At 45.7% G+C, this 26,571-nt stretch overlaps 1 protein-coding gene across 2 annotated transcripts; it reads left to right on the top strand.

Annotated features, from left to right (window-relative positions):
* Positions 1 to 26,540, top strand: mmrn2a (multimerin 2a). Of its 2 annotated transcripts, none has more exons than XM_080869651.1 (11): positions 1 to 224; positions 9,037 to 9,159; positions 10,277 to 10,383; positions 11,540 to 11,620; positions 15,928 to 16,179; positions 20,872 to 21,296; positions 22,497 to 22,694; positions 22,800 to 23,264; positions 23,397 to 23,760; positions 23,923 to 24,375; positions 24,497 to 26,540. In XM_080869651.1, the coding sequence occupies exons 1-11, from the start codon at positions 16 to 18 to the stop codon at positions 24,904 to 24,906; spliced, it is 3,087 nt and encodes a 1,028-aa protein (XP_080725777.1). In that variant the 5' UTR covers positions 1 to 15; the 3' UTR covers positions 24,907 to 26,540. The 2 variants fall into 2 exon arrangements, with proteins under 2 accessions (XP_080725777.1, XP_080725776.1); XM_080869650.1 differs by having other exon boundaries at positions 23,923 to 24,387.
* The last annotated feature ends 31 nt before the right edge of the window (positions 26,541 to 26,571 follow it).

The raw sequence follows: 26,571 nt of genomic DNA, 5'->3' as shown, positions 1-26,571 counted from the left end.
CACACAGATGCAGACATGACGGCAGTGGGAGAACTGGTGCTGGTGCTGGGATTATTGGTGAGCGCTCACTGCGAGGTGAGAGCACGAGACCCCGAGGTGGAGGAGGAGGAAGGGGAGCTGGGAGGAGGAGGAGGAGGAGGAGGAGGAGGAGTGCTCCCCCTTCACCCCAGGACGACCGAGACCAGCCCACTGGGAGAGACGGGGAGCAATCCGGCCCGATCCGGGTGAGTCCACAAACCACTGCCTCCTCACTCTGCAAAAGAAAAATAATTTCATAGAAAAAATGTTTTTTTTTGTTTCAGTGAAACTTTTTGTTGCTGTGAAGTTTTTTTTTTGATTATTTTGGATCCTATTATTTATTTGGCATTTCTGCTTTTTGTTTTCATAGTTCTGGAACATCTGTTCATTTCTACTGCTTCATGGTTTAATCTTTATTTTGCAACCCCCTTATTTGTGAGTTGCACCACTTTGTGCTCATTTTGCATCCCCTGTTGTTTTTGTAACATATCATTTTGTTTATTTTGAGTTTGTGTGGTAATTTTGCATCCCGTTCTAGGGTAGAATAAATCCACCTCTCTTTGGTGTTGGGTCACAACACGTTAGCGCGAGGCTTGAATCAGCGTTTGTGTCGATGTGCTCAGAAATAAGACGTCTGGTTGGGATAACATTTCCTGCTCTTGCTTCCTGTGGAACATCAGGAACAATGAGAGCGGCTGTGGCACTGAAGGCTGTGACTTTGGAAGAGGCGTCCTCTGATTCAGATGAAGCTTAAGATAATCTTTGGTTAGGGCTGTGGACTCACAGTGAGCACGCTAAGTTTGCAAGGAGAAGCTCTTTGTCTTTGACTTTGTGGCTGTTCTGCAGTTTGTTTTGTCGGCATGTTCAGACACGCTCACCGCTCTGGACCTCACACGCTGATCTGCATCTTCTTCACGTGCAGGGCCTCCTCTTCATCGGCTCTTTGTGATAGGTGTAAAGTTGAGAAACAGCTTTGCCCTGTTGACTCTGTCATGCCAGCATAATTTTAACAGGCTGCAAACACATGCATGATTCATGTCCCCTTAAAGCCTGTGCTCCAGCTGATGGTGAAAGAAGTCCTTTATTCAGAGTCCCACCAACAAAGTGTAGTTCAGATATGAGACGGGGTCTGTGAACACATTAATCTCTCGTATCTTTGGACTTGAGTAAACATCTCCTGTCTAATTCTGCATGTCAGCACTTTGGTTTCTAATGGCTTTGTCATCATTTTGCATCCCTCTTTTACTTTGCTTGTGAATCTGGTGTCTTTGCATCCATCTGATGTGTGGTAGTTTTCTTATTTATGCCTCCCTGTCCTGATTTTGTTGTTTGTTTGTTTTCTTCCCATTTTGTGAACATTTTGTGTCCCGTTTGGTTTGGCGTCTCTTTGAGGCCATTTTATAGATTCACTTGATCCTTTTGCAGCACTTGTATTTAAGGTCATTTTATGGGTTCAGTTTAATTATTTTGAATCACCTCTTTGACATTCATTCATTTCTTCTGTTGCGATGTTACTTCATGTCTGCTTGACTTTTTGTTAACTTGACATTTTTCCTCTTTTATGCTCATTTTGTCTCCCCTTCTTCATTTTACACATTTGGCTGTACTTCCAGGTCCTTTTGGAGTAACTGTGACATTTTATCATTATTTTACTTGGTTTGTTTTTGAATTTGTAGATTTTCTTTCTTGTGTGCACATTTAAGCAGCTTTTCAGTGATTTTACAACTTTCTTGGGGCCATTTAGCATCCCCCTGTTGGTAGTTTTGTGTCTCGTTTGAAATGCCTTTGCGTTCACTTTTAGAGTATTTTCTAAAAGACAACAGTTATATAAGGGAGGACTCTCTGACAGTGAGGATTATCTTACAGTGTTTGTTTTTCCTTCAGTCACATTTCATGATGTCTTAAGTGGAGTGGACGCTGAGATGTGGAACGTGTTTGTTGGAGCTGAGACTGACAGACTAAATAAGAGGATTAAATCTCCAAAAGGGTGACTTTTTTTTGTTTTTGGAGTATGCTCAGAGGCCTCAGTCATTATTCCGACCCACATCCATCGTACAGATTCCCAGATAAAACGATCCCCCGGGCTCTCAGCAAAACAACCCTCTATTAGCTCTTTAAGTGCCCCCATCAGCCCCCATCACCACAACGCTGCTTTAATCACACAGGCGGAGCTCTTTGTGCTGTAACGATAACAGCTCCTTTCCTCACGGAGTCGGAGGGCGGCTGACTGTGTACATTTTCATCAGAGGTCAAAGGTGAACGGATAGTTTTTGATTCCTTCATGTCGAGGCTGCCGACGTTTTCAGGTCCTTTAAAAAAGATCAGCTCGAAACTGCAGACGTGCTGCAGGAACATTCAGACCTTGAAATAAACACTTTATTGTATTTTATTCAGTTTTTTTATTTATATTTTCTCTTAACAAAGTGAGCTCTCTGTTTTTTCTTCTTTTTCTTTAACCCTTTGTCGTTATTTGAACAAGATACTACACTGTGCAAAAGTCTTGAGCTGGCTCTCATTTCTTGACAGTTTACTTCCAAGAACTCGGACTTCCTTCCCGTCTCAGTTCTCCGGCTTCCTGAAGCTCTTCCAAAGTTCTTCTTTGGACATTGGCTGCTTTTTCACCCATTTTCAGTCCAGTCCTCACACCTGAGAGATGTTTTTTGAATCTTGGTCATATCAAATATTTACTTCCAAGCTAAACTGCTCCATGTGTTTACATGGGAAGACTGTTGCACAGTGCTGTGTGTAGATGCATGCTGTGCTTTTCGGCTGTCCTCTTGTTATAGAATTTTGAAATTATGTGTCTGCGGGAGAAAATGGACTGAGCGCGCTCAGATATTTTAATTCTTTCTCTTTGTGTGCTTTATGTGCGCATGCCTCCAGGTGACTGTCATCAGCGTTCAGATAACATGTCCTCCTCATCGTCAGCGCTGTAATCGATGATCATGCAGGTGTGTCAATCTGGTATAAAAATAATGGTGCAGGATGAGAAGTTTAAAGTGTTTAAGGGCTGAAGATGATGAGATCAGGCTTGTATCTTCCACCACGGTCACATGTCTGAGCTGCACATGCTGATGGGTGCAAAGCATAATTTAATATTCATCGTGCTTATTTAAAGTGTGCACAAAGTCTCAGGAGAGCACCGCCGGTTCATCCAGCACCGTCTGCAGCCACATTTTCATTAAACTGACTGCAGACCCTCCTGATCTCAGCAGGATGAAGCTTTCGCATCTTCCAAACTTCACGTTGCTGAGAGTGAGCTCTGTGTGGCGTTATGACATATCCGTCCTGACCTCCTGCAGCCTCGTTATTCAGATCGAGGCTCTTTCACAAACAGCCTTCAGATATGAACCTGAACTCTCGGCCTGCAGCAGGAACCTCAGCGGCCTCGGCTTGTTTTCCTCCGTGTCTCTCGGGATGACTCTTCCTCGGAAACGCTAAGATCTTGATCTTGTACGCTCACCAAAACAAATGCGCACACAGCTAAACGCGGCGGTTTGACAGACCACAGCTGTGACGCCGAGCTGTGACGCCGAGCAGATTTGAGGATGTTTGGTCCACGATGTTTAAAACACAGTGACACCTCCTCCTTAGAAAATGACTGACAGAGTGAAATTAAACCCACTGACTGGATGTTTGTGTTGGAAAAGCTCAAATCTCTTCAGGCTGACTCACACTGAACATGTCAGTGCTCCTCTTAAAAGTTCAAAAACACACTGTAACATCTGTTGCCGACAAAAAAACCCAAACAGCTTAATAAGCTGATAAGATGACAGCCAGGAACGAGTAAAACTATTACAAAATGCTGTTATTAATAATGCAACAATAATTATTAATAACTGCATGGAGACACAAAATAACTTGAAAGATGGAAAATGATCACAAGTAGAGACAAAATCTCAAGAGGATGGAAAATAAAAACCAAATGACAGGAAAAAAAATACTATGAAGGTGTAACATGATCACAAAGAGACACCAGGTAACTGGAAATGGGAGCATTTGTTAAAAAAGAGATGCGCAAGACATGAAACGGGATGCAAAATGAGGGAAAAGGCTAATAGAAAACGAAATAGTAGAAAATAACGACAAAGTTTGTGCAAAGAGATGGAATATGGCCCAAAGTTAACCACAGGTCTAATGATGAGAAATAAATTACCAGAATGAATGATGAATCACCAAAGGGATCCCATTATATAAAACTGGTGATAAACAGATTGGTATCTTTACTGCCTCAGTTTTTGAAGATTCTTGAAAAACTATTTGCAAACAAACTAGATTCCTTTATTGATAAATATGATTTATTGAATGATCATCAGTATGGCTTCAGAAGAAACCGTTCAACATCTCTGGCTGTGATGGAATTTATTGAAAATATTGCAACGGCTGTGGACGAAAAACAGTTCGGAATAGGTGTTCATTGATTTACGTAAAGCCTTCGATACGATAGATCATTCGTTACTTTTACAGAAGTGTGAAAGGTAAAGAGGTGTTGCACAATTTTGGTTAAATAGTTACTTGAATAATAGGTTCCAATATGTGAGTATTAATAACATGAAATCTAAACTTAGAAAAGTAACTTCCGGAGTTCTGCAAGGATCTGTTTTGGGACCTAAGTTATTTTTACTTTATATAAATGATATTTGTACAGCCAGTGATACTTTAAAATATGTGGTGTTTGCTGATAGGACATAAAGAAATTACGGAAAACAGTGGAAACAGAACTCATGTAATTAACCTCTCTGTCCAAAATGTGAACATTGGCATCCTCGAAAGATTGACCTTTGTCCTTTAGGATGCCAATGTTCACATTTTGGACAGAGAGGACAGACGGTTTGAAAGAGGAGTAAAAGAAGCCATTTATGTCCACTGTGAGCGACCATCTTTGAACAGAGGCGGTGGTTTACGACACCGTCTGTAATCTATAATCTAGTTTTGAGATCTTTTCTCAGTCACATCCTGGGCCGTCTGACCTCAGGAAATCACATGATAGGGTGGGGCCAGGTTTCACAATGAACTCACCCAAAACTCTGGTTGATTGGGACCCACACCCAGTTTCACACCTTGGCTCATGTGATTAGGTAGAGGAGCATTAGGGGGTCCTTTGTCCCTCTTGAGGGGGGAAACTCCCACAGGGTTTAAATCTGGGACTCTCCACCATTTGACCTTATGGTAAATGGCCTGTATTTATATAGCGCTTTACTAGTCCCTAAGGACCCCAAAGCGCTTTACACATCCAGTCATCCACCCATTCACGCACACATTCACACACTGGTGATGGCAAGCTACATTGTAGCCACAGCCACCCTGGGGCGCACTGACAGAGGCGAGGCTGCCGGACACTGGCGCCACCGGGCCCTCTGACCACCACCAGTAGGCAACGGGTGAAGTGTCTTGCCCAAGGACACAACGACCGAGACTGTCCAAGCCGGGGCTCGAACCGGCAACCTTCCGATTACAAGGTGAACTCCCAACTCTTGAGCCACGATCGCCCTTAGAACTGAAGAAGCTTCTCGGATGAGAGGTGAAACGTCTTCAAGCAACTTAAAGAAGTCCAGACACTTTTCTTTCCAAGCTCCTTAGACTGCACTTGGTAATATTGCAGATCAGGGAGACAGTTTGTTTGTGTGTGTCTGTCTGCACATGTGTGGTCATCTACAGAGACCATGTTGTGGAGTCTGACAGCAGTGGGAAGGAAAGACCTGTGAAATCTCTCCGTCCCACACTGTGGGTGCTGCAGCCACTGAAGGAGCTGCTCAGTGCTGTCACAGTCTGCTGCATGGGGTGGGAGATGTTGTCCAACAGGGATGACAGCTTAGCCACCATTCTCCTGTCACTCACCACCTCCACTGGGTCCAGAGGGCAGAACAGAGCTGGCCCTGCGGATCAGCCTGTTCAGTCTCTTCCTGTCCCCGGCAGAGATGCTGCCGCCGCAGCAGACCACAGAGTAAAGGAAGGCTGAGGCCACCACAGAGTCATAGAAGGTCTTCAGGAGTGGGCCCTTCACTCCAAACGACCTGAGTCTCCGCAGCAGGTACAGCCTGCTCTGCCCTTTCCTGTAGAGGGCGTCTGAGTTATGAGTCCAGTCCAGTCTGTTGTTCAGATGAACACCAAGGTACCTGTAGCTGTCCACAGCCTCAATGTCCATACCCTGGATGTTCAGTGGTTGCAGTGGAGGATGTTTGTGCCTGTGGAAGTCTACCACCAGCTCCTTGGTTTTACTGGCGTTGATCTGGAGGTAGTTCAGCTGGCACCAGTCCACAAAGCCTTGAGTCAGTCCTCTGTATCCTTGTCGTCCCCATCAGTGATGAGGCCGACTATTGCAGAGTCATCAGAGAACTTCTGCAGGAAGCACTGGGTGGAGTTGTGGGAGACGTCTGCAGTGTAGATGGTGAAGAGGGACGGAGCCAGAACCGTTCCCTGTGGGGCCCCCGTACTGCAGACGACCCTGTCCGACACACAGCCCTGAGTCCTCACATACTGTGGTTGGTCGGTGAGGTAGTCCAGAATCCATGTAGTGAGGTGATGGTCTAGAGATGGCACGATACCACTTTTTTATGTCCGATTCCGATATCATAAATTTGGATATCTGCCGATACCGATATGAATCCGATATAGTGTTTTTTAATCAACAAAACTGTTTTTTTTTAAATATCTTGCTGCATTTTGTATAAGTTCATACTCAAGTTTAAAACAACAACTACACTAAAGCTATTCTGTTATACCTATATGCAAAAAAAAAAAATTTCATAGTTCAGCAATACTGATCAATCTAATAAACTTAGACCTACACCATCCTCCCTATTCTGGTATTTTAAAGAGTACTTAGCGTAAATATTAAGCAACCTAACTAATAGGGTTCCAACTCCCAGCAACAACAAAAATAAATAAATAAAAAATAGGGAACCACCCCTCACGCTCCACCTCATGATGCTTAATCGACGTAATCAACCTTAATTTGATGCAGTGTGAAAAAAAATGCACAGAAATCAATAATTTTTCAAGAAATATTAAATAGATTCAACATCTTTCTTCAACAAAATTGCAGACTGCACAGATAGTACCTTCCCAAAGGAAAAAGTACTATAGCTTACTAGGGTATATATATTAGACTTAATAGTTACTATATACAGTAATTGACTTCTATTCATTTTGCATCAAATTAAAACTTTGGGTGTCAGATAATTATTTATTAAAAGCTAGACATTTTAAATGAGAATAAGAAAGAAAAGTATGTCTTTGTGCCCCCTTTTCCCTGTTAATGCCCTATCGGCCCCCCTGGCTAAACTTTGCTAGATCCGCCCCTGCACAGTTACCAGCGTCAGCTACGTAGAAAAAGATCCTCGAGTAGAAATTAATATTAAATAAATTCTAACAACAGCTGATCAAGCTTAAACGTGCTGCTGTTGTTCAGCCGCTGGTTTCCTCTTTCTGGTGCAAAGTGGGCCAAAAACAAACAAGAGAGACGGACTCGCGACAGAAAAGCCGATCAGCTGATCATTAAGCAGTTTCATGATTGAAGTAGCAGCAGGAGAGGCAGTCGCTCCATATATCGTTTGGTAAGCTTAACGCAGGAATGCTTTACAAACATTCAGAGATGGACTTACACACTTGCTTTACTTCTCTCGGGATAACTTTGTCGGAGATGAAATGCCGGGTTGCTAGCGAAGCTCCACATGCTATCCAGACCACCGACAGGTCCCGCATGCCACAGCCGCTCTATCACGTGATGCATACTGCTCCGACGTGCTAACGTTCTGAGGTGAGTTACGGGGTGTTGCAAGTTTTGTGAGGTGCTTTCGTGATATTTAATGGATCGGATTACATTTTTTATTTTTCTCCGATATCCGATCCAGTAATTTAGGTCAGTATCGGACCGATACCGATACGTAATATCGGATCGGTCCATCTCTATGATGGTCCACTCCTGAGTTCTCCAGCTTGTCCTTCAGGACCGAGGGAAGAATAGTGTTGAAGGCACTGGAGAAATCAAAGAACATGATTCTCACAGTGCTTCCAGCGGTCTCCAGGTGAGAGAGGGAACGATGTAGGAGGTGAATGACGGCATCATCCGCTCCAATGCCAATGGTAGGCAAACTAAAGTGGGTCCAGTGATGAGCTCACCAGGCGCCGAAGCTGAGCCAGGACCAGCCGCTCCAGGGTCTTCATCAGGTGGGATCAGGGATTAAAACAAACCCAAAGACGAGCCTTGTGTCTTTTCACAAAAACAAAAAAAGAATCAAAACTTTAGTGATCAGATCCCAAAGAGATGAAAACCACATCAGAACAACCGAAAAGAGAGAGGACATTTAGAAAAGGGATGCAAAATAATTACAGAGGTATCAGGATAAAACGAGGAAACTGCAAAGGAACAAGAAGCATTTAAAAAATGATGCTAAATTAAAAACCATGAAAAATGTCTTGGAGCAAAAATATTCATAAAGGGATGCCAAATTAACATAATAACTAAAAACATAGTTTTTAGTTATTCTGGTGTTACTATTTCATTCGCCGTTGTCTCACAACAAAAACATAAACTAAATCTGCATTTTTGGACTCGGCTCACGTTTTTATTCTTATTCTGTGGTTTTCATGGTTGATTACTCTTCAGAGAGTGGAAGAGGGCTTTTCCTTGAAGCTGAGTGTTGGTGGCCACTGAGAAGAGGGCACAGTCTTTGACCTCTGACCCCAAACAGGAATACAGAACAACAAACTGTGTGTGTGTTTCCATCTTCCTGTAACGCTGTGGACATCTGGGGTTTTCCTGGCTCACAACCGGCCTTTAAGAGGAGCCGACTACACGTCTGTGCACATACAGCAGAGGCAGTTAGACCGAGTTACACACAAATATGTGATCTTTCTTCTTGTTCTTAAAGGAGCACTAACATTTTTTCTTAGCAGGAAAACTGTGGACATATCACACTACATCCTGACTCTGTGTGTGTGTGTGTGTGTGTGTGTGTGTGTGTGTGTGTGTGTGTGTGTGTGTGTGTGTGTGTGTGTGTGTGTGTGTGTGTGTAGGAACTGGTGTCCGTTCGTGCATAACCATGTGCAAACGATGGCAGTTATGTGTGGAACAGAGAAGTACACCATCAAGTCCCAGAGTCCATGTCCGAGCGGGACGCCCGACTGTCACCTGACCATGTGAGTGTCTTTGGTTCATGGCTTCAGCTGAAGAAGACTGTGACTCATTCGTTGATCATTTTAGTTTTTCTCATTGGGGATCGTGAGGTTTCTATAACACCGTGAGTGTAAAATGCGTTGATCTTTGCTCAGTAACTTCCAAATCTGTTTAATATGTAGATATGATATATATCTATCTAACAGACTCCAGTTTGTGCATGTAAATGGCGAGTCCTCTTCACACACTGAGGTTAATTATGGAGTTCCACAGGGTTCAGTGCTAGGACCAATTCTGTTTACATTATACATGCTTCCCTTAGGCAGCATCATTAGAAGACATAGCATACATTTACACTGCTATGCAGATGACACCCAGCTCTATCTGTCCATGAAGCCAGATAACACACACCAATGAGTTAAACTGCAGGAATGTCTTAAAGACATAAAGACCTGGATGGCCGCTAACTTTCTGCTTCTTAATTCAGATCAAACTGAGGTTATTGTACTCGGCCCTGAAAAGCTTAGAAATATGGTATCTAAGCAGATTCTTACTCTGGATGGCATTACCTTGGCCTCCAGTAACGCTGTGAGGAACCTTGGAGTCATTTTTGACCAGGACATGTCCTTCAATGCACATATTAAACAAATATGTAAGACTGCTTTCTTCCATTTGTGCAACATCTCTAAAATTAGAAATATCCTGTCTCAGAGTGACGCTGAAAAACTCGTTCATGCATTTATTCTGTCTCGTTATTAGTCTCTGTCTCTCTTTCACAGCATGTCTGTATCCTGTCTTCCTTCTGTCACCAAAGTGCTTGGTGACAGTGGCATCAGATCTAAAAGCCTCCTGTCACTAATCATCATCTTCAAACTACTTTGATGTGTGTTTTCAGTGTAACTTTAGTAGACAGTAGAAAGCATGTTTTATCCCTTCACTGACCTGGGTCCAGCTTGATGTTTCATATTTCTCATGTTTTCCTGTGTCAAAATCCTGAATCTGAAAGTTCAGAGTCAGAATAAACCTTAAACTTTGGGAGTCAACCCGCCCACAGACGTGACGTCTTTGCTGAAGGTGATGGCTTCTATAGAGGCCGAGCAGCGGTAACCACGGTGTGTTTGTGTGTGTGTTCGTGTGCAGGTACAAGCTGTCCACACGGCCGATTTACAGGCAGCAGCAGAAGATCGTAACCGCTCTGCTGTGGCGCTGCTGTCCGGGACACGGAGGACACAACTGCGAGGACACAGGTGAGTCAGCAGCATCACCGTCACTCGAGTCCGCGTTAAGGATGTTTTTGTGAAGCAGACTTCAGTGTTGCGCAGGTTGTAGCACAAACGCTCAGACTGACATCAGAGAGTTATCCATTAAAAGTCCACCTTAAGCGTTCCTGTCATGTTTGGTGCCCTTCCTGTTTTGGCCTTTAGGTGGCGCCGGGTCTGCACTCGCTGGCTAAAATCTGCTCTGGTTTGTTTGGGTTAAAAGCAGCCTGATTACATTTATCCACTGCACTTTAATGTGGTTCCAAAGTCAGAAACAAGTGAACAGAAACAGCCTGAATAACATATTCAGGGAATAATGTATGAAAATGTGTTTTATTTATATTATTGTCCTTTCAATGGTAGAAATCCTTTTGTATTTATGATGTAAACATATTTATTAATATTTATGTTTAGTGAGTTTGATCCCGACGGCCACAGTGAGCCTGAAAGCAGCCGCGGTTATTCATAAACTACTCGTTTTAATAGAGGAGATGAGGATGGAGCATATTAAGAGTTGCTCTGAATGGACGCCTGGTTCTGGTTTCCCTCCGCTGGAGTCTATTTTTACTTTTCCAAGAACAGGCGGGCTTTAGTATCGCTCGGGAACTTAATGTGTTCCAGATTTTCTCGGCGGGTGGGAACAGCCGTGTTTATCTGCGGGAGGACGTCCTCTGCTCTTCGCTTCTGTTTGTGTGACGCTCAAAGTTTATCAGCGGTCGTCTCTCAAAGCTCCCAGCTCCCCCACAAACAGGCCACATTATTGCATGATCGTAGCCGGCTAAAACAGAGACGGCTGCTGCCTGCGTTTTTCTGTTTCCAGCATCTGAGGCACAAAGTCAAAGCCACAAGTTCATGAATCCATCACTGAGTCTCAAATCAGGAGGTCATGAAGAGAAACATTAAAGTCGTTCATTCTCTGCCTCAGTTTATTATTATTATTGTTATTATTGCTGCTCTGAGCCCTCGTTGTGCTCGGACGTCAGCTCTGATTTAATCTGAGTTTATGGGAAGAGGAGGAGGAGCGGGCGTCTCAGCTCGGACCGCTGCCTCCAGGATACAATCATTTGTATTGACCGTCTCTGAGCTGACTCTCTGTCTTTGTTAGTTTAAACTGCAGTTTTACAGCTTGTTTCTTCTCCAACAGTCTCAGGCCCTCGGCAGGATTCTGAAAGCTCGACTCTGATTGGACGATCTGAAGCAGGCACATCAGAGGTCAAGGCTCCAGGTACGCTCTTGGAAATGAAACATTTTTGACTCTTCAGGTAACTCACGTCTCAGACTGTAGAACCACAGCGAGCCAATCAGTGCGTTGGTCATAACGAACAGGAAGTGGTCATCGATGGAGTCAACAATCAGACTCCACCTCAGGGTGATCGATTTGAGACTTTTCCACTTACAGTCGAGACCCAGAACTCAGCTTTCTATCAGATCTGTTTGTAGTAACTCTTTTTAAAGCTTACAAGTACTGCCCCTCAGCAGGCTTCCTAAAAATGACCAATCAGAAAAAGAGAGAAGAGCTAAACAGCTTGTTTCAAACACAGGATGCACTGATGATGCATGGACCTGAGAAAGAAGGATTACTCTGGACTGTGAATCATGCAAAGCTACGTCAGTCACATGACAGATTTATAAACAACAGGAAATGACCCAAATGAGTCTCCAGTCATAAATCATTGAAAATCACACAAAGATACACAGAAATATAAACATATTATTAAAAGCAAAGTAAAATGAATAAATATGAATAAGTGTAAAGAAAAGATCAGGTAGAGGGAATAATAATGATATGTACTCATTAAGAACAACAAGTGAAAAGATCTGGTCATTAAAGGGTGGAGGAGGGGTCTGCAGTGAGGATGACCTCAGAAACCTGGAGGAAGAATAAGCTGAGAAAACGCAGCTAGAGGAGCCGCCTCCAGCTGCAGGAGGTGCTGCTGCGGTCACACCGGGGAAAACTGGTTACGGCGATCTCTGGCTGACCTGCTGGTCTCTGTTTGCGGTGGTTTTCGACTTCGTGTTTGCTCAGAATAAATTGGTTGGCTCTTGAGTTTCACCTTCACTCTCTGCGTTAACGCCGCGCTCTGACTCATTACTGTTCTAACAAAGTGAGGAAGCACCGCGCTTAACCACCGCACTCACATTGACAAAAGGTCAAGTTCCCTCCTCTCCCCTGGAGAAGAGGGCGTGGGTGCGCCAGTACCAAGGTCACCTCCCACCCCACCCCCTACTCCCACATTCGCAACATATAAACAAAGAGTGAGTCATCTGGGAACCACAGACACACTGTTCAGAGGTCAAAGGTCACACTGGCCTGATGAGAAGATTCAAGTTGGAGTGAGCTGATGGAGAGGAGAAGAGTGCAAGTCAAGTCAAGTGGCTTTATCATCATTGCAACCATGTGCACAGTGAAGGAGAACAAAAACAGGGCAACACCAGACAGTAGAAAAGTGCAACAATGACAGTTGGTTGTGCAAAAAGACCGAGCATTGTGCAGGACAGGTGGGCAGAGGTGATCCTGATGCAGGACACATTTCACACGACATTGGCTGCAGTGACCTAAGACCATCACAAACAGATGCCAAAGAATATCAAATACACCCTAAATGACTACAGTGGGATGCAAAATAAGTACTAAGACATGTAGAGTGACCATGAACTGATGGAATAAGACCACAAGCATGCACGAAAAGTAAAAATTTGACTACAAGGGTGTGCAAAAATGACCAAAATTAAACAAAACCCCACAAAAGGATGCAAAATAAGTACTGAATGATGCAGAACAACTTAATGACTTTAAACAACCAAAGCAAAAGCAATGATTACAAAGGGATAACAACATGAGTGTATAAAAGGGCAAATTTACCGCAGAGAAATGCATGATGTTTGCCTACTGGTGGTGGTCAGAGGGCCCGGTGGCGCCTGTGTCCGGCAGCCTCGCCTCTGTCAGTGCGCCCCAGGGCAGCTGTGGCTACAATGTAGCTTGCTATCGCCAGTGTGTGAATGTGTGTGTGAATGGGTGAATGACTGAATGTAGTGTGAAGCGCTTTGGGGTCCTATGGACTAGAAAAGCGCTATACAAATGCAGGCCATTTACCATGATGATAGATATTTTTAAAGACGAACAAAATAATCAAAGGGCTGAATGTGAAATTACCACAAAAGAATGAACAACAACATCTAATGGACACTGAATGACTAGAGGGATGCAAAATAAGTACAAAGAGACGTTAAAGGGAGTTTAAGAGCGCGCAACAGCAGAAACTCAAACGAACGTCAATGAACCGAGGAGAGCAAGTTTTTGGTTGTTCTGCTGTTTTTCGGTTTTCTAACTGCAGCAGGTTGATTCTCTTTGTTCTGCTTTTGATTCAACAGGAAGTAACAACAACAGTTTTCTCAGCTTCGGTGCCGCACTGTGAAATTTCATTACTGCAGGATACATGCAGAGTACATGAAGTATTTATAGCGTGTGCGGCACTGAGAAGCCTGAGAATCAAAACAGTCGATGTTGTTGGAAAAACACGGGACTGAAATAGACCTTTGGCCTTTACGGGCTCGATTTAACAAAGAAAGACAAACAAAAAGGCCGTTCCTCACACACCTCCACACGGTACAGTCCGCTCCCACCGCGCCTACGATTGAACCCACTTCCTGCGAGCTGGGGTCGATGAAATTAAATCACTAACACGATGGGACACAATAACAGGAACACCTTCAAATACAACAAGCGTGAGTCATCCACTCATAACACTTGCAAGCACTGCATCACATGAAATTCTTTGTGCGGTAGTAGCCTCTGCAGTGGAAGCTAATGCACGTGTGTCCAGCTTTTTAAAGAGAGAAGAGATCAAGACTTTAAAACAACAAATTGAGCCATGAATCCCTAAATCACCTCTCAGTGGTCTTAAAAATGATAAATGAGACGAGATTACAGTTTTGTTTTAGAGCAGCAGCTATCGGTTAAATCATCAGTTATCAGTTTCTTCAGCTCCAAAAATATCTAAAATATTAAATTCAGAGAAAAGAGAAGTATCAAATGTTCACACTTAAGAAGCTAAAACAAACAAATCTTTGGGGTTTTTTCTTAAAAGTGACCAAAATAATTATTCAACCGTCCAAAGACGCAAATACAGCGACTCACATTCGCTTACTGTACTTATTCTTTAGTTTCTTTAGTCCACTGCAGATCATATGGAAGCAGACACATGAGTGCTCCCAGTAGGATAATGTTTGCAGCCAACCTGAGGTAAAGTATCGCTGAGGAAGATAAATCTAAAGTTTCAGACCTTCCTGGTTAGATGCATGAATGAGGTGATGCAGGCAGAGAGTTCAAGAAATTGAAGGAGAAACTCTCCGAACTGAATCGAGTTCATTCAGGATGACAGCAGTCAGACGGATGAAAAAGAAATCGTATAGAACCAAACATATGCAACCAGAGGGATGCAAAATGGGCACAAAAGAATGGAAAATTATTTTAAAATCATACAAAAGAGGCACAGATCCTCAACTACATCAAGGGGATGTGAAATGATTACAGAGGGATGCTGGGGGGGATCCTGGGGGTGGGCTGGAGGCAGACCTGCTGTGGCGCTCCCTGAAGGAAGCACCTGAAAGAAATGCAAGACCAGGAACAGTCTACAGAGGAATAACGATGATAACGAGACACAACATAATGAAGTGAAGTAAAAACTACCACTGTGAGATACCGAATCGCTCCAGATGGATGCAAAGAGAGCACACAGGAAGGCTGATCTACAAACTGTTGTGGTTTCAGACAAACAGCCACAAAGGGATGCAAAATGACTACAGCAGGATGTGAAAAGAGAATAAAATGACAAACCATTACAAAGAGATTCACCTGCAGACCCACAAAATAAGCCTAGCAACGTAAAATTACCAAAAAGGTTTTACTGGTCACATATTTCATCTTTCCATCCACCCCGGCTTCCTCTGAATCTGATCCAGCCAAACTGATGTTCCTGCTGAATTAAAAGTTTTTAACTCTTCTGAGTTGTCAGATGTTCATGAACAAAACTTTTAGATGGGACTAAACTCAAAGACCTCAGACGTGCTGCAGCCTCAGAGGAGAAAACGATGACAGTGTTCCTCGCTGTCTTCCTTTGCAGCCGCAGAAGCTGCTTTGATGTATTTTATGCCTTCGACCCGGCCTGCAGGTCACCGACTCAGAGATCAGCGCTCCTGCTGTCGCTGCGATTCCAACAATGAGCTCAAACAAAAACGACGGAAGCTCAGCGGAGAAATCCCCAAATACATCAGCCTGTTTCCCATCAGCCTCTCCGTCTCTCTCACAGCCGGTCTGCAAGACTTCCTGTTCATCTCTGTGTTAGTTCAGGTCAGTGAGGCTCGTATCGTCACTGTCTGCCTTCAGTTCGGTATTCCCAAAGAAGAATACACACCAGGTTTGCTTTTCCTGGGCGTGTTTTAGGTTAACCTCGATTATCTCAGACATTCGTCAGTCTGAGTTTTTAACGTTTTCTGCAGCTTCTCGCACTGATTGTTGTTTTTACGTTTCAGTTGTTCATACTCGGCCCCAGCAGCGGGGCGGAGACCTGAACCACGAACAGAACGACCACCAAGTGCCCGACAGCACGCTGTATGATGCCAGCTACCCAAGCAGCCAGGACAACGACACACATCCCACCCCGGGGCCAGGACACGCCCACAAACGCCATCATACATCATACCAGGCGACGAACACTCACAACCACGACCGACACCCCCACCACCTTGATCCAGATCACCCACAGCAGGAACACCGAATGCCAGGTGAGTTTCTGTCTGTACTGAGAAGGTTCCAACAGCCAATCACGACCCAGAGGTCCAGTTCAGGGACTCTAATTAGCTGAGGTGAAGCCGAGCAGACGACTAGCAGTGTCACCATCCACCTGTCAGTCAAGGAGGCCACGCCCCTCCAAACTTTGAACCTTAATATAATTTAAACAGGTGACACTTAAAAACTTATGAGGGGAAACTGTTCTGACTAATGGGGACTCTTCCACTGCTGGAGCCTCCGGTGGACATTGGAGGAACTGCAACCTGCCTGCATGATGAAGTCAGGGCTTTTATTTTGGCGTTCCTGATTCTTTTATTTAAATAAAGACGTGAGCACATCTTCCATTGCTGATAAACACCCACACACACTTCCGCCGAAGGAAATCCGCTTGTTCCTCCGTTACATATACATCAGTGTGTGTGTGTGAGTCACCCGACCAGCACACCTATGACATCACACCCCCACTTCCAGCTTGTTTGGGATTGGCCAGCTCTCAGTTTCCCACAGTTCTGTTTTCTCTGACCTTTGACCTCAGTGACCAGCCAGCTACATCATCCTGAGAGGAACATTTATGAGTGTTTCAGAACCTCCAGTCCAGAGAAAAATAACAGCTGATCTATAAAATCATCTCTGTGACGGAGCTGTTAGCTTTAGCCTCCTGTGCTGGTGTAGAAAGCACAGACAGCGACTCCTTAGTTTATGTTTATAAAACCATCCAGTGATAAACAAGTTTTATTTCAGTCCACAATATTTTGTGTAATTTTGGGTTCATTTCTTATGCCATATTAAGCTTTCCTTTTAATAAACTTAAAGTGACGTCTCACCTTCTTAAGAAGAAGAAATGAAGCACTTCAGTGTAACACACGCTCTTTTGTCGAAACAGGAAGTCGCCTGTGCTCGCCTCCGTAAATCACGCTGACAATCATTAGATAGAAACACTGCAGCTGACACGGGAGCGTGTGATTTCTTTCCCTCTCTGCTGACTGCAGCTGCAGCCTGAGGTGACCTCACTGTAAGCTGACCTTTGACCTCTCCATATGCTAAAGAAAACGGGTCATGATGATCAGAGTGAGTGTTTCAGGTGGTTTTGTGTCTGGACTGCATCTCCAAAGCCAAGCGCACGCACACACACACACACACACACACACACACACACACACACACACACACACACACACACACACACACACACACACACTTGTATTCCTCACATGTGAGGACCCTTGCTTCCAGCATACCCAGACCTGTAAGCCACCCCCCCCCCCAAACATGCTTGATGGGTGATGTGTCCGGTGAGTCTGCTGGCCATGCATGAACTGGGAAGTTTGCAGCTTCCAGGAATTGTGTACAGATCCTTGTAATATGGGCTGTGCATTATCGTGCTGCGACATGAGTAATGGTTGTGGTTGAATGACACAACCATCAGTGTCACGATCTCTGTGATTCAAAATGCCAGCAATGTGTTCGTTGTCCATAACAGACACCTGCCCATACCAGAACCACACTCGGTCCACAACGCTGACATCAGCAAACCGCCCGCCCATACGCTGTCTGCCATCCGTCCTGAACAGTGAAACCAGGACGTGCCAGACGCCATGAAATGTGCGCGTTGTACGACGACGAACTGCAGTCGGGTCGGGACCTTGGTGAGAACACGAGCATGCAGATGAGCTTCCCTGAGACGGTTTCTGACAGTTTGTGCAAACCGATTGTTGCTGCAGCTGTCCGGTTGGCTGGTCTCAGACCATCCTGGACGTGAACGTGCTGGAAGTGGAGGTCCTGGGCTGGTTACACGTGGTCTGTGGTTGTGAGGCCGGTTGGATGTACTGCCAAATTCTCTGAAACACCTTTGGAGACGGCTCATGGTAGAGAAACGAACGTTCATTTCATGGCAGCTGCTCCGGTTGACATCCCTCAAAGGTTGGGGCATCTGTGGCGTTGTGCTGTGTGATCGAACTGCACATGTCCGAGTGGCCTTTTAGTGTGAGCAGTCTGAGGCACACCTGTGAGGTGGGATTATCTCAGCAAAGGAGAAGTGCTCACTCACACAGATTTAGACAGATTTGTGAACAATATCTGAGAGCCGTGGGTCTTTGTGTTTGTAGAAAATGTTTCAGATCTTTGAGCTCAGCTCGTGAAAAATGGGAGCAAAAACAAAAGTGTTGCATTTAACCCTTTCAGACACAGTGGTGCCTACAGCTATTCAAAGGCTGTCTTCTTGTATTTATGTCCATGTTGATGGTTTACTTGCACATAAACCACTACATTGGACACTGATGTGTCCATGCCCTGCCACCCACTGGTCAGCCAGTGTTGTTCACCTTGGTGGACATGTAAAGAAATCTATTTTCATGCCTAAAGATGAATAAAAATACTTAAGAAAAGAATCCAGATTGAGGTTGTCATAATTCATGCATGAAAGGGTTAAATGTTTGTCCAATAAATGAGGTTTCTGGGGGGCTTTCAAAGTGTTCCAATTCCCAACATTGTAGAACAATAACTCAGACTGGAAAAAGTCTTCCACACAAAACCGGCCCTGGAATCGAATCCTTTAATCTGTTAGCATCCACCACTCGGACTCGTTCAGGGTTACATTCATATTTCGCCCTTTTTAAAGACATTTTTCCAGTGAAGCGTTGGTTTGAAGGCCAACATCTTTTCCTCTGTGAAACTCACTTTGTGTAGCATGTGTAGTGCTAACCTGAGCCCCACTGTTAAGTGCTTTACTGGAAACCTGGTGACTATCAACAGGTTCAGATTAAGAGCACTTTTCTAACTTTCCAAAGATGCAGCCTGGATTTGAACTCGGAATAAGCCAAATACGTGTTTCCGCCCAGTGGAGGTGATCGTAATGTGACGTGCGTCTGCTGAAACACAGCTTTCATGCTTGCAGCAGCAGTTTGTGGCTGGCTTTGGCTCAGCTTGTTCTGTCCTTCAGAGCCTCTCGGGATCGCTGAGCAGGAAGTGTAAGCACAGTTGGATTTATTTCAGACTCCAGGAATAACAATAACAACACAATCAGATCCTCTTGGCCCCGAGGTGCCTCCGACCAGCCGAAGGACCGGCAGCGCCCTGAGGTCTGCATGTTCACTTTTCATCAAACCATCCCAAGGCGCTGTAAAGCTCGGCGACTATCCTCTGAATCCTCCCAGCAGCAGTCTGAGGTGTGTTTGCTTCCCTTTGGAGCTCTGCTGTGTTTTTAACCCAGACTGGAGCCTCAGCTGGTTCCATTTTAGAGCACAACAATCCAGTCTAGCTCCCCAGAGAGCCATGGTTCACAGGGGGGAGTGTGTTTTTGTCAGCAGTGGGCGAATAGCCCCTCGGGGTTCTATTTTTATTTCAGAAATCTGGTTCAGAAGTCCAGAGTTTCCCAGCGGCTGATATCCTACTGTCAGGTTCCTGCGTTCTTCTAGTGCCGCCAACAGGTCAAAACTTCTGCTGCAGCCCACAACTCCTCATGTGGTCATGACTGTTCTCGTGTTTTTGAATCAGCTTTTAAACCAGTGAAGATAGAAACTGGACATTTTTACCATTGCATCATTTATTAAACCAGTGACATTAAAACAGACCTGAGCACACAACACAGTTTATACAGTTTCAGAGTAGATACACAGGTTCCAGTTTAATGTTCCAGCAGTTCTGTTCTTGACTTCTAGTGGGATGAATTTCTAGGCACAGCTATGAGGTGGAGACTTTTCTGTTCAGAGGTTTCAGGAGCTCTGCTTTTTGCAGATGATGTGGTTTTGTTGGCATCATCAAATGATGACCTTCAGCTCACACTGGAGCAGTTTGCAGACAGATGTGAAGCCACGTTGATGGATATCAGCAGGAAGGAGTGCGCTGCCATGCTGGATGTTTGCAGGCCAGTCTGTGTTCCTATCCTCACATGTGACCATGAGCTCATCAAGAATAAAATGTCCCAACAAGTTGATTCTGTTCATCTGGACGTAGTTTCTCACTGGGAGAAACATCAGCACACTGACTAACAACGAGCTCAGCTTCTTGGTCATTAATATGCAAATTCTCAAGGCTGTTGTTGGGGAATGGCTGCAGTCACAGCAGGTAACACAAAGACAGCGTGTTCACGTGTCAACAAAGGTCTGAGTAAAGGCAGAAATAAATAAATGCAAAGTTTAAAACTCTCCCGTGAAATCAGAATACGCAGAATATTTAACTCCAGGTTCAGTGTAAGAATGAGAGCTTTGGCTAAGTTAAGTGTCTCATTGATAAACAGCGTGCTGGGCTGCTCCCTTTGTCAGTTTAGAAAAACTTCATATTTCATGAGAAACAGAAATCAAGCGGATTGAGAGACGAGCTGGTGGCACATATGAGAGTGTCCTCTGCATAAAGATGTATATTCAGGTTTGAGTGCAGAGATGATCTCTGTGGATCACCTGCATTAATTACAGGTGGACTCAAAGGTGTTACAAAGGTATGGCAGGACGTTAGGACCTGCTCTCATTGTATGATCATTTAGATTCTTTCTACCTTTTATTTAAAATATTTGGGGGGTTTTGCATTTTTTCCTACACAGATCTACTTCCAGATCGAATATAACCAAGTAGCTTATTCCAGGACAATCCACACAGTCGTTGAGCTGTGTAACTGCAGTTTCCTTTGTACCGTTTGGTTCCTTTAATTTTGAAATGTCCAAACATTGAAAACATAATTTGTATTTTTTCCAGAGGACCTCAGTGCCGCCCCTCTCCCATATCCCGGTGCCCTTATTCCCCTTATTGTCCCCTACATGATGGACCGGGTGTGGTCCCAGCTGCAGCCGGTCATGGAGCATTTTAACCACTCACTGGAACACCTGAGCCAGAGGGTAGGTGACCTGGCCCATGATGTGGCCCAGCTGAAGAGCAGCCAGCTGGGGGCGGGGCATCAGATGACTCTTCAGGAGGAGCGTGATGATGGGGTGGAGGAGCGGTTGGACGCCAGATTAGATGAAGTGATTCAGAACATCGGGGAGGTCAAGAGGCAGGTGGAGGCGCAGCAGAATGAGATGGAGAAGAGGCTGCACTCGCAGCATGTAATGCTGCACTACAACCTCACCAGCTTCAAGGCCGACATCGACGTGAAGCTGAAACGCCAGCAGAAGACGCTGCAGGTCAGTGCACGAGGGAGGCCAACACTTTACAGGATTCATGGTGATGTCGATATAAACCTTTATAATGAATCAGGAGGATGTAAAATGAAAAGAAATGATGACATTATGACAAACTGAGGCCTGGCTGGGAATTTAAACATCTTTAAAATGGCCACGATCAATAATTCATCCTTTTGGTCATTATTTACAGTTCTCTAAAACGTTAGAAGGCTCCATGAAACTTTTGATTTAAACATATTCCAGTATTCCTCATCCCAGCTTCTCTTTTAAAGAAAATGACTTCTGTTATCCCTGGGTGTCATCACTGACGGCCTAATATTTTGGCACTGTCCCTGGATGCTGGAGAATCTGGAGTTTGTCATCTCCAGCTGTTTTCCTCTTCTTTTCTTTCTTACTTTTGTCCAAACTTTCTTTTTCGACTGAGCCACAGTGTCAGAGGAGATGACATGCGGTGCCTCCATTATTTTATTTTTTTGATCTTGAACCATCGTTCCTGTGATGGATGCAGTCTGGACGGTTGTGCCTTTTCTTGATTCCTCTTGGACACAACGAACAAGCTCGTTGTTTTCCTGCCTTAGAGATGCAAGCTTGTCTTTGACATCATCACTGCTGTCTTTGCTTCACCTGGAGGAAAATGTGTTATATAGAGGAAATGGGGGCGGGCTTATGCAGATTGCACAGGCTGGTGTGCATGTTGCATGAATCGCATGTTTTTTGTGCAGGATACAAATGTTTCCACGAACTGTTAGGAAATGAGGTTTCAGAGCGCTCGCGCTTCATTCTGATGCAGCTTTGCTAACCAAAGCTCTGCTGCCATGTTTCTTTTAGAGAGAAGAGGCTTTCTCCTGCAACCTTTCCAAGCTTTTCACATGCTAGTTGAGGCCAGTTGAGTATGAGCTCTTGGGTTTTGCACGGCCTGACTTCAAAGAAGACTGTCAGGTGTCTGAGTGATCTTTCTCCTGAGGTTGATGCACAGCTGCAGTCGCCTCCCTGAGATCATTGCTGATGTTTCCTCCCTGTCATTGTGTGGTTGGTCCGATCGGTGACATAGGTCATTATAATCTAACATTAGCTGGTGTTGGTGGGACCCTCAGGCTGTTAGAGGAAGCCAGAGTCAGGGCAGCTCTCATTTTTAAGTACAGTCTGTTCATATGTTGCCAATGAAACACATTTATTCATAACTCCTGTTGCTGATCTCAGGTCAGCCTGCAGGCCATGAACGCCACGCTGACAGAGCTGAAGTTGGACCAGTGGCAGATGGCTGAGGATGAGCAGGATCAGGACGACCTCCATCCGCCCACCAACCCTCCACACCAGCTGCCGCCTCCCACGGACGCCTCAGAGCTGTGGGACGCCATCGACCGGCTGGACAACACGGTGGTCAACAACACGGTGAAGGTGAGCCTGCACACATGAGGACTTTGTTCTTGACGTTCAGCACGAGTGTGCTTTCTGACAGTAAAATCAGGACTGAAACAGGAAACTGAAATGTGTCCCGTGCAGGTGACCACACTGATGGAGGATGCGGCGGTGACATCGCGCGCCGTCCAGCAGCTGAGTCGGCACGTTAAGGAGCTGGAAAAGCAGATCAACGACACGGCGCGGCGCACCCAGGTGCTGTTCATGGAGACGGGGCTGGAGGTGGAGGACGCCAAAGTGAAGGTGCTGAATCGTGTAAACGAGCTGGCGGGGAAGCTGAGCCAGCAGGTTAAACGACTGGACGATGTTGAGGAGGACATGGACTGCCTGTGGACGATCCCGAACGCCTGCAAGAACAACTCGCGCATCGAATGCAACTGTGAGAGCCTGCAGGCGACCGTGGCTATCTTGCAGAGGGACTTGGCCAACGTGACCGAGCTGGCCAATGAGAACAGATTAGCTCTGGACGACAACAGCAGGGGAGGGCATTGGGGTACGAGCAGCGACTGGGAGCCGGCGGTAAAGGCGCTCCAACTTGGCCTCCACAGGGTACGAGCAATGAAACTGTAAATAAGAGCAGACACGACTTTCAGCTGATAACGATCCGGAGACAGGTCCACACAGCGTTTCTAAACAGGCTGCTTTCTGTGTTTCTGTTTCCTCTCCATCCTCCTCCTGCAGGAGCAGAGCAGGATCAGGACTCTGGACCTCGGCCTGACCCACCTGAATGCCTCAGTCTCTGGCCTGAAGCACGCAGACAGACAGCAGGACGCCAAGATAAAGGTGCTGGACACCACCTTCAACATCCTCCTCCAAGACGCCAGCCGACACAGCAGGGTACTGAAGATGTTGCTGGGAGACGAGGTGATCGACTTCTTGAAGATGATCAGCCTGAGGGAGAAGGAGAGGCAGGACCACGAGGACGAGGAGGAGGAGGAGGCTGACTTCATCTCCGTCCAGGCTCTGAAGGAGGACCTGAGGCACCTGCAGGAGCAGCTGAGAGAACACGAGCATACGATCATCATGCTGAAGCAGGGCCAGACGGGTACGCCTTTACTGTGAAGGGACAGCTGCAGGCAGCTGATGCTTTTATTTTGAATGAGCTATTCTGTCAGGGTTGCCCCCTGCTGGATGTTAGATAAAATGTACTTTTAAGAAGCTGCTTCCTGTTTTTGCTTCAACTCATTTTTGACTCGTCTGTTCTCAGGAGGCAGAGAGGAGGTGCCATCTGCAGACCAGCCTCCCTCCTGGTTGCCCGGTGACCCAAGGAGGGGCGGCGGCGACGGACTTCCTGCTAGGGAGCAGCAGATGCTCTTCCATCCCGGGGATGGCGGTGACCTATGGAACCTGGAGAGGAAGGTGGAGGAGGTGGAGCGCAGGCTATCCCAGCTGGAGGAGAAAACGTGCTCCTGCCCCAACGCCTCACGTGTGGCTGCCACGGTGATGAATGAGGTGACTTGGCTGAAAAAGGGGCTGGAGCAACACCTGGGGGTGTTCAAGAACGTCTTCAGCAACGCCGACGTGCTGGCGAGATCCAACGCCACGCTGGAGCTGGATAAGCTGTGGCAGCTGCTGAAGAAGAAAGAGAAGAAGAAGCAAGGAGGACGGAGGGAGGAGTCAGAGAGGGGAGGAAAGCGGCGCAGCAGGAGGGAGTCACCAGGTGAGGTTTCAGGTAACACACTGCTGCCCAACAGTGTCTTAATGTTTTATTGATAATAGTTGTTTGTTTGTTGGTTTTTTTCTTTACATCTTCTTCCATTGTCCCCTCCTCTTCTCTCCAGGTGAACCCGTCCCCGCCAGCCTATCAGAACGCGCCCCGCTGTTCGTTGCTCGGTCTCTTCAGAGCGTCTCTGGCGTTGTTGTTTTTGAGCCGTCTTTGACCCAGGGTCAGTTTTACTCTGGCAGTACCTTCACGGTTCCAGTGGATGGGATCTACCTGTTTGTCCTCACCTTGCACCTGAGACCAGGCCCCGCCCATGTGGTCCTAAGGAGCATGGGGGAGGAGGAGGAGAAGGGCGGAGCGTGGGTGCCTCTGCAGAGGCAGGAAGTAAGGAAGGAGGGGCCGGCTACCGGGGTCAGCCTCCTGCTGCTGAGGGAGGGGCAGGAGGTGAGGCTGGAACTGAGGGGAGGAGACTGGGCGGAGTCAGAGGACAACATGTTCGCATGTCTGCTGCTCTACCCAACCACCTGAGAGCGCTGTGGACCAATCAGCTGACAGCTGAAGGAACTGGTTGGATGAATGGACGGATGAAGGCAGCTTAGAGGACCAGGAGGAGTGAAATAATCCGATGTTGTGATTTCAGCTCAGAGGAAGAATTCTGTTTTTTTTAATGTCATATTTAGCGTGACGGCCAGTTTGGTTCCAGCAAAACACTGAGGAAAAGAATATGCTAGAAATGAGCAAAAGAAAAAATCTAAACCTCTCAAACCTACAGTATGCACTCACTGCCACTTTATTAGGTGCATCTTCCTGTAAATATCTAATCAGCCAATCACAGAGCAGCAGCTCAAAGCATTTAAGCATGCAGACGAGCTGCTGAAGTTCAGACTGAGAAAGGAGGAGTAAGAGACTCAAAGTTGGTCTGAGTGTTTCACACAGAGCTCATAGAGGAAACATCCAGTGAGCAGCTCTCAGGGAGGAAATGACTCGCTGAGGTCAGAGGACGATACACAGACTGCTTCAAGCTGATAGGAAAGAAACGGGAAGTCACTCGTTACAGCCGGGCTCTGCAGAAGAGCATCTGTGAATGTGCAGCAGCAGCAGAAGAGCAGTCCTGTGTTAAGAACAGGAAGCTGAGGCTACAGCTCACACAGAAACCTGGACAGCAGAGGATGGAGAAACGTTTCCTGCTCTGTGAGTGTCAGATGGTCAGAGTTAATCCATCCTGCCTGCGTCAGACCTCAGCCTGCTGCTGCTGCTGTGATCAGGGCCACGCCCGTCCTCTGATGTCACAAAGCGAGTTCACTCAGGCGGCTCCACAGTCACAGATCTCAGTTTAACAGAGCAGCTTTGAGATGTGGAGGAGCGGGAGGGTGTCATCACAGATGCAGCAGCTGAGTGATGATGTCGTGATGATGTCGTGTCACCATGGATGAGAACCTTGTCATGTCTGTCGTGAAGGATTAAAGCAGCTCTAGGTGTACCTAATAAAGTGGCAGTAAGCCTCCAAACTACATTTTTGGTTCTACTGAAAAAAAGGCGGACGTCTGTGTGATCTTCATATGGAGAGTAACTCCTCGTTTTCATGGACGTGAAGTTTATGTTTTTATTTTTTTAAATTGTCAACACTTGCCCCGTGTATCCTGTCAGCGTTGATTCTGGGAGTTGAAGGACGGTTTGACCCGATGAGTCTTTGCTCGTGTTTTGAATCATTAGACTAAAACAGAGAGCACAGCTCAGCCTCGTGTTTCTAACATTCAGTTGCAGGTTTTGGTTATTTAAAGGTTTTTAAAAGCAGAGCTCAGCAGGAAAGCTCTGGTTTCATACATGTGACAAAAAAAAAGGATTTTCTTCTTCTGCTGTCAAAACTACAGAATCGATGTCTCCTGAAAACCCTCAGCTCTGTGCAACGCCGTGACGCTGAAAGTCTGGACGGACTTGAGTGAAAGCCACGCCCGTGTGATGGGTGGGGCTTATAGCAGAGAGCTCATACAAGCTTAAAAATGCTCAATTACTGACCAATCAGAGTGGACATAAAGTGGGAAATGTTTTTGTTATTTTAAACTTGAGGCAATTTTTAATTTTTACTTTATTTTACATGAAGAAAATATTTGAATGTAAAGTCACGAGTTTCATGATGTAAAAACACAGCAGAAAATATTTAAATAAACCCTGAATGAGACAATGAACCAGTGA

Source organism: Rhamphochromis sp. 'chilingali' (assembly GCF_963969265.1).
Source record: "Rhamphochromis sp. 'chilingali' genome assembly, chromosome: 20".
NCBI classification, from domain to species: Eukaryota; Metazoa; Chordata; class Actinopteri; order Cichliformes; family Cichlidae; genus Rhamphochromis; species Rhamphochromis sp. 'chilingali'.
This window is presented reverse-complemented; position numbering and strand designations above follow the sequence as displayed.